This window comes from Pundamilia nyererei, unplaced genomic scaffold (assembly GCF_000239375.1).
Source record: "Pundamilia nyererei isolate P.nyererei 1_Seehausen unplaced genomic scaffold, PunNye1.0 scaffold00166, whole genome shotgun sequence".
NCBI lineage: Eukaryota > Metazoa > Chordata > Actinopteri > Cichliformes > Cichlidae > Pundamilia > Pundamilia nyererei.
In genome coordinates this window covers 1,403,940-1,413,013 of record NW_005187567.1, presented here as the reverse complement: position 1 = coordinate 1,413,013, position 9,074 = coordinate 1,403,940, and the positions used below count along the sequence as shown (strand labels likewise).

Sequence of the window (9,074 nt, the reverse complement as noted above, 5' to 3'; positions counted from 1 at the left end):
GAATCATATATATGAGGTGTGTGACTGGCACTAACCTGGTTGCCATTCTACCTATACCGAGAGAAGATGGCCATACATGGTGACCCTGTAGGGAGCGAGAAGAGGCAGGAGGAGTAGGAGGAATAAAGCACAAGCTGTTTTCCCCAGGGTCTAAAACAGGCTCATCAGCTCTCAACCTTCACTTCATTAGCAGTACTGATTGTCACTTGCTCAGTGTATCGTGGTGTGTGTGGTGTGATGACGGGGTTGAATGGAGGGGGTTGCAGAAAAAGAAAAAGAGAAGCCGTAGGAGACGGTAGAGAAAGAAAGAGCAAGGAAAAGACAGAAAGGGAGAGAAAGCTGTCTTAGTCCCAAGCTGCCTGTGATTAATGTGAGGCTCCTTTCTCTATCGCCTCTTCTATTAACAGTCCCACTCTCCCAGACTGCCTCCACACTTGACCGCTCAAGCTGAGCTGCACTATCATGCACACACACACACACACACACGATGCACCCAACAGAAGCAATGAACAAACGAAGTCGTAGTCAGAGGTGTTCCTGGGCAGACCAATGACCCAGTGAAAAAGTTGACACAACTCCTCAGTAACACAACACAAAAATCTTTCAGTGTTGCCAAAAGGCACCTACCAACCCTCTGCCGCCACCATCACCAGCAACACCCCTCTCAAGACAGCCAAACAGAATCTGCTCCCTTCCACCCACCCACCCACCCACCCACACCTCGTCCTCCACCCTCCTTCCTCCCAGCATGCATTACAACAACATCAGCACTTAATTAAACAGTCCATTTCACACCTGGTGTGCATAGCAGTGCCCAGCCAACCCTGCATCCATATGCCGCCTCACCAGCATGCACTAGCGCAAGCCTCAACACGTGCACTCTCACACACAAACACACGCATACACAAAAACATTGCACACACCTGCTACTACAGTCTTGGCCATGCACTGACAACACAACACAAAGCCTGTAATCTGCATCGCTGTGTTGGGGGAGGGGAGAGGCACACAGTGTGTATTGCTGTGCCAGGGAGAGAAAGGAAGACGGTACAAGATGGCGGATGGAAATAAGAGGAGCTATCCTCTGTCCCTTCGGCTGACGGTGCAAACGGTACATTACGTTTAAATACCGCGCCAAAATCAGGAGAGGTGTAAGGCTGCTGTGTATAGGTAGAGTTAGGAAGAAAGGGGACGCAAATAAGCTTGTTTGTAAGTGTTTCAGGGACAGTCACGGCCTGCAGTGTTTTGCCTTTGAGAAACACACATACACACACACACACACACACACACTGAGCACAGCGAGGCTGAGCGAGCTCCAGGCAGGCTCCAGATGGAGAGGTCATAGACACACTGCCCCGCTGTCCCAGCATGCTCTGGGCTCCCAGAAACAAGGGAAGCCTCGGGCCACACACGCACACACACACACATACAGATACACACAATATGACCGACACCCCAGGTTCTTCACAAATCTACTAATTACTTCCTATCCCTCTTTTATCCAGCCAGCTCATTCCAACTATCTTGTATACCTTTATTTTCCCTCCCTTCATGTTCTCTCCAGGCAGTGCACTACGGTTGGTATGGACACAGCCATGAAACTCTTGTGGTGTTTATGTGTCTATGAGTGAGTAAGAAGAAACAACAGAGAAGATTAAACCCAGGGCTGCCTAATTAATCAGATATCAGCAGGTCTGCCTCTTTGAGGCAGTGTGTTAACTGTGTCTGTGTGCATTTGTGAGCATATGTGTGTGTTTTCAAGCAAGTGTGCACTGGATGAGAGTGTGTCCTTTATGCTGCTCCGATACTCATTATCCATCACCTCCCCTCTTCAACGCAGCACTCAGTACACAGAGCTATTCATTATACTCGCCACAGACAAGTGACAATGTATGTGTGTGCGCGTGAATGGGTGTGTGGGTTTGTATATAAACAGCAGTCGTGCTCAGGGTCTTAAATCAGTTCAGCAGCCGGTGGCAGTGATACTTGTACTCAAATCTAACTAATTCCTTCAGACCCGAGGACACTGAGTCATGGCACCTTGTATATACTGCACTATTTACCTCACAGCATCAACAGAGGGTGAGTGAGAAAGAGAGGCTGAGTCAAAAGGTAATGAGAGGACAGCAGGCTGCAGCATGCAAAGAAATCACGAGGCTTACACAGTTGAAAAGGCAACTGTTTGTATGTGTGGGGTGACTGGGTGTGTGCTCTGTATAAATACAGGCTCTGCAGACAGAGAAGGGGCTTGAGCTTCAGGGGGACTCATGTCTCTCTGCCCACCCTGGAGATGGTGCTCCTAACACAGGCAGTCAGCCCTTATGCCTGATGGCTGACTCACTGACACGTCACATCCTACTTCAATGAGGAAACAGTCAGCAGGACTCAAAATAATAAAGGGGATTTCTTTTTTGTTCTTTTAATAAAAAGGTGGTGAAGTTTTTATCAGACAGGATCAAGTATTTGTATGACATAGACAGAAGCTCTCTGTCTTGGCAGATTGTGAATTACAGATTGAAGTAGACACACTTTTTTCACCTTTTAACACAACAAAAAATAGAAACACACAAGAACTTGTATTTTGCTTTCCCTGTGTACTCTACCAACTAAGAAAAGGGGGCCATGTAACAAAGATAAGGGAAAAGCTGCATTTATAAAAAGGAGTCCACAATAAAAATGAAAAGGCAGTGTTTGACAGAGCGAGAGAGAAAACTGTGACAAAGTAAAGGGGCTGGCATGCAGGGTGGAGGGAGTGAAGAGAGTTGATGGGAAAGAAGTACTGAGGGGGAGGTGAGGAGAGGTTGGGTCTGAGTGCTCTCTATGGGTGTAATAAATCGTCTGCAGGGCTCTGGGTCCCATACTGTAGTGGGCTGGGGAGCAAGGTGTCCAGGGACAGCCAGAAAGGAGGGGACCATCTGATTTAGGAGCCAGAGCAAGGGTGGACAGCTGGGGTAGCTGAGCCTCTCTGGAGCCAAGGCACAGAGCCACATATACAAACACACTCACAAATAATGTCGTCCTATTGAGGTTCTCTTGTGTAGAATGTAGTTTATAACCTTATTTGTATGTTTACGTATGCACCGGTGACACTCGGGTACACATATTTAAGACATATTTGCATGGGTCTACGTAGTGGAGAGACTAGTTTTGCATAAAATGAAAAAACAAAAACAAAACAAAGCCAGAAATCTACAAGCAAAAATCCACAAAAACATTTAAAATGAAACATCTGAAGAGTGAATTCTGGTTGGTTCACAGTTATTAACAAGCAACTAAACCACTTAGTGGTTATTTCACATTCATACAGCTCCAACAGAGCAATTCTAGTGAAGTTTCATGTGTGTAACCACTGACAAGGAAGTATGTATGACAGTGAGTTGGAGAGTCAAGACACACACAGTGACAAGCAGGCCCAAGTGTACATGGATTCACATACAGCACCTTAAGTGGGTCAGCTAGAGTGGCTCCCTTCATACCAGCCTCTGTGGGGACACCAACTAATTTAACCCTATGTGGATATCCCTACATTGCTAATAACAGTTGAACACAGCTATGCTGGTCTTGGAGTATACATGCATGCACAAATATGAGCACTTCTATAAACACACACACACACACACACATATATATATATATATACACATATATATCTTTAAGTATATATGTGGACACAAAAAGGCTAAATATACAACCCACAGACAGCTTACAGGAAGTGCAAAACACCAAGTATGGCTATGTGAAGCAAGATTAAGATATAAGACACACCTGGAACAGGGTTTGGTATTATCAAAATATTTTCAGCTAACCACTTTACAGTCTGACCTTAATACCCAAATTAGAAACTCTAACCTTAACGTCGTATGGGGACCTATTATGTATTTTCCTGGAATACTAGAGTTGATTTGCATGAATCATTGTTCAAAATGACCTGTAGTTTACTCACACTGGCTCTTGCTTCTGCCCCTCAGTTCACCTTCTGTCTGAGAAAAGCTCCTTTAGCTTCATATCCTTTAAAAGCACCGTTTGTCTGATATGACCATATCGAGGCTACTCCAGCTCTAACAGTTAAACATCATTTTTCAAGTGAAAAACACAACAGGAAATGCTCACATTTAAATAAACACTATATATTGGTCTGTAAATTTACACTACTCAGTGCATATAAAACTATTAAGATCTCTGTCAATAAAAATAAAAATAATTCTTTCTTTATGTGAAAGGAACTCTTCCTACGGCACTACAGATCAGATTTTAGATGAGAATTCAACTTTCAGTTCCGTGTAACATCCCTGTCATATGGGCCGGCTGGCTTTACCTCGCGGTTCTTCTGCCTGTTTTGCCAGTTTACGGAGGGCTGCAGCAAATCCCGAATGAGTTGACTGGGCAGCTGGGCTTCCATTGGCTACGATAGAGCCATTGAGAGGTGACGGGGTAAGAGGGCTGACCGTCGCCGTGGTACGGGTCGCCGTGGAGATCATTCCTAATGATGGTGACTTTGGCTCATGGCTCATGCCTACAAATGAAGAACAAAGGAAGAGAATGGAAAAGTATTAGGGACCAATACTGCATTTCCATTAAAGAATGAGAAAAAATTCAAGGCATGAGGATCTGTGTAAATAAAAATACAGCGTGTGGTGCTGGGTTTCTGTTTGTGACAGCTGGAGAGGATGGGGGATCGGTGGTGTGAGGGGTTGAGGAGCAGAGGGGCTTTGGCTGTATGGCATAGGGTCAGAGGTGAGAGGTTAGGAGGGCAGGTCACTCTTTGTTTTGCTCAAAGAGCTGCAGTTGACTGCATGTGTGCCAGAGGTCCACGGTCATAGAGTTTACATAGCTCCTCTACTGAACATGCGCCAACATTACTACCTTTAAATAGAAATATCATATTTGTTTAAAAAATTCAGCACGAAAATATTCAGAGTGCCTTTCGGTTCCCTCACATAACCATCACTTAAGAAAATGTTTCTCACACTGACACTGAGCTTAATTGAAAAAAAACAAAACAAAACAAAAAAACACTACCAATAAAAGAAAATGCTGCGTCGCAAAGAGAAACAGACTTAATATAAAAGTGAAATTGATGACAGTCTGGGCTAGAAGAAGCTCTGATGGCTGAAGGGGTTAGAAAGGGTGAGGAGGGCTGAGAGGGTCTGTCCTTTCCTTCCTTCCTGTGTATGTGTGTGTTGAAAAGTGACACCATGTTGACAGCCCCACGGTCAGTGGAATCCCTAAATGCCAGAGCGGTGTCTGATACCCCTACGTGCTCAAGCAAAACACATACACGCACGCACGGACACACAAAGGAAGGCTCGGAGGACAGTTTAGCTTCAGACTCGAATAGCTTCTGTTACACAAACAATAACATACACACAGTTGTTCTGAATTCTCCCTTAAAAACAACATTTAAAATGAACTTTCAATGAACATGATGACTAAGATCTGCTTATTAAAAAGTAGCAGTTTGGCAAGCAAGTTCAGATCTCAGTTTTCCGCAGAAGCCTAGCAGAGCGACAAAGGTACATTTTCACTTTTAAGGGTACTTTTTCTATATTTAAGCCTAGCATCCCCACTACTCGGGTAATTTTGGCCTCTGAAAACAAAAAACTTTCTTGGAACAGTCCTGCATTTAGTATAAAAACTCCAGGATTTGGTTGGGCAGAAACAGAAAAATTTGTAAACAATGGTGCAAATGCCCACGTTTGTTTACCGATCTTATCAGTCACAAAAATTCAGCTAAGATTTTACAGTTCCCATTCATTTTAGGATTATATTTTACTCGTGTGGGTACTCCTGTCACTCTAAAATGTTGCCAGATTTGCTTTGCAATTTACGCTCTTATACTTTGTTATTTTCAGTGGCTTTTATGCGTTTCATGTTTGCATCACACACGCCTGTCCAGTGAATGGTCAATGTGATTTGCGGTTAGGTTAGCAAAGCTGAAGACCATTTCTGAAAGTGTGCACAACGGAGATTGTTTTCATTTTAAAAACACTGCTTTAAGTGAAAATGTATTATTGTGGATGTAGCCTGAGAGGGCTGTAAAAAGATCATTTTCCCTTCTGAGAAGAGAGCAGAAGCAGAGCACCGTGTGTGTGTGTGTGTGTGTGTGTGTGTGTGTGTGTCTTTTCAAGTGGATACACACACAGTGGCAAGTCAGGCATGAGAGAGTGAATAGCATTCCCAACACCTCTCAAGTTGTCCTGCCTGTAACCTCCCAGTTACCCAGTGCACTTTCAATGAACCCAGCAAACAATTAATAATGGAATCACTAAAGTAACACACACAGAGCCTGGTGACAGACCGGCAAACAAGCAAAAGCACACACCAAGTTCAACTCCATTCCAGTAACGTGACTTAAGACAATAGCGTGCTACTCTTCCCTCCTTATTTAGGGAAAGTCCGACAAAGTCAGGAGGACATATTCAAGGAACTTTTTCTAAATGAGTAACTACAGAGACAGCAGCTTATGGTTGACTGTATCAACCACACATATAAACCACAGCACAAACAGAAACAAATGTGAGTAGCAGTGAAAGAAGAGACGAACAAGCACGCAGCCTGACAAATACACGCAGAGGCGCACATCCGGAGTTCTCGCAGCGGTTCAAGAACCCCCCTCACAGATAAAAAGTGTGATCGAAGCTTCTTACTGCACAAAGGAGTGGAGCCGCCTGCATCTCCCATGCCTGCATCTTCTCATTGAGCCCAGCCCAGTGCGCACCGGTAACGAGCGCCAGGACACACACCATCTTACTGCTCCCTTCTCTCTCACTCACTCCTTGCCTATCTCTCTCGTCCTGCCCGTCCACTCGCTCCCTGCCTGCCCGGCTGCCTTCCTGTCTCACAAAGACCGTGTAGAGCTTATCTAACAAAGCAACACACTACGCACGCCGCCTCTCTCTCCCCTCCGTGCTCTCGCTCGTTCTCTCTCTCTAACTGAGAAAACAGAAATTCTTAGGCTAGCAGCTGCTGCGATGTCACATGACCTCACCCCCACCCCCTCCCCACAGTCTCCCTCACTCCTCCTCCTCCACCCTTCTCAACCTATAATTCCTCAGCCATTTGTAGATAACAGACACAGGCATGCATGCCCTGCAAAGGCGAATTGGAGGAGGGGGAGGGGAGGGAAGGAGGAGACGGAGGAGGAGGAGGAGAAACAGGGAAGGGTGCTCAGCCGGTCATCACATCTGACCTCATTGCTGGCAAGCGTCATGAAGCGTGTGCGTGTGGGGTCGTGTATGCATATGCATGAATGGAGGGGGAGCAGGTAGGTGAAATATGCGAGGCTCCCTTTTTTTTTTCCTTAAGACAAATACAAAGAAGTTAGGAGAAAGAAAGAAAGAACATGCCCTGGCCTGTGTCAAGCCCTACAACCCAACACAGAAACTCTTTTGTAAATTATTAGCCTCAATTCAACTCAGTTCAATTTGCTTTATTCACACATTTCCACAACTGAAAATTCTCAAATTAAAGTGAAACTAAGGCTATTTCAAAACAAATACAAAAAGAAAAGCATTCTTCTCCTTTTTACAGGAATCTGTAACATTTCACACAAATGAGGATGTCATACCAAAAAAAATGTATGCGCAATTTAACCTTTAACACACACACACACACACACACACACACACACACACACACACACACACGGGTTCCTTTGAGTAAACACACAGTATGCCACAATTAAAAAGAGCTGTTATCAGGGTGGGGGAGCCTAATGTGTAATAGTGGTTGGGGTGGAGGACTCAGGAAAAGGGTAAAAGTGTGGGTTTGACTTCCCCTCTCTGTCCTGCTGTCATAGCAGGGGTGTGAATGACTTGTTTTAGTCATTTCCTCCTTCCGCCACTCGCTACTTTTCTCAGAACAGCAAAGGAGCAAGTGAGCGAGAGATACAATTTTTGGGTTAAAACAACATAGTGGCCAGCATTTCGCCAAATGCCACCTCCCAGAAATCCTCTCTGTTCCTCGAGAGAAGTTTGTCCCTTGTGAACACAGGACCACCACAGTCATTGCTGTTTCCGGCCTTCTCTTCCATTTTTTGTCTAAAACCACGAAGATCAACCAGCTGGTTCTGAACAACACATCCTATCAAAGATTGGTGGTGTGTGTGTGTGCTTATGCTTCTATGTTCTGAGTAATCTACCAGCAGTCACGAGTAGCATAACTCATAAGGAATCCTTTTCTCATGGTTTAAGTCTTGCTTTGTTGCATACACACACACAATCTATCCCCCTATCAGTCTGCCCTCATTTCCTGTCACCACCATCTCTCATCCAGTAAAGTAAATACCCAGAAATGGAAAACAAACAGTGGCATTTTCCCAGTTAGCTTCCAACAACAAAACAGATAAACACCTATTACTTTAACGTACTAATGATTACAAATCATGTCATCAGTGACAGTGTGATTATATTTCTTTCTAAACTGAGAAAACACAAGCCATGCACGAGCCGTGTAGGCTCTATTTTCAGACTAAGTGAAGATGAAGACTACGATCTAAGGAAAGCATGAGTAATGTCTCTTGAATTTCCAGATAAGTGGGCCTGCTGTCATTTCTTAACATCACTCAGTTACAACACACTTGCTCAGGGTGTGCAGTGTCAGGCCTTTCATTCTTCAAACAACCAGCAGATGGCATCGTCTAACAGTCAATCAGGGGAATCCTCTGTCAGTAAAACAGCGTATGTCACAGTCCTTTAATCCAGTAATACACAAAAGAAAACGGATACAATTTAATGATATCGTTGTGGATTAAGAGAAGGACAAACCAAGGTTAAGGATGTTAACGCAACATTTACAGAGATATGAATAAATTAGATCTATTGACACTGGAGCAAACGCTGAGCATTTTTTCTGACAACCCAAGGGTTAAAGGAGTCTATTACACACCAAGCTTACTGATGCAATTAACCCTTTCTGTTACGCCCTAAGGGAAAACAAATACAAAGCCCTGAAAAAGAATGTAGACTACAACAGGCTACATACAAACATGATTCTACGCACCCACAAACGCACACACAGAACAGATTGACTGCTAAATGGCATACAGTAAACGCACTGTTTTAACACCCAGCTGG

General features: G+C 44.4%; 1 protein-coding gene across 1 annotated transcript in view; it reads right to left on the bottom strand.

Annotated features, from left to right (window-relative positions):
• The window catches only part of LOC102195727 (uncharacterized), a gene marked incomplete at its 3' end in the record, with an annotated part of 158,498 nt that overhangs the window by 12,765 nt on the left and 136,659 nt on the right, over positions 1–9,074 (bottom strand). Inside the window, exon 3 of the mRNA XM_013914015.1 lies at positions 4,316–4,513. Within this exon, the coding sequence (XP_013769469.1) occupies positions 4,316–4,513 (198 nt within the window). The remainder of the gene's footprint in view (positions 1–4,315; positions 4,514–9,074) is intronic.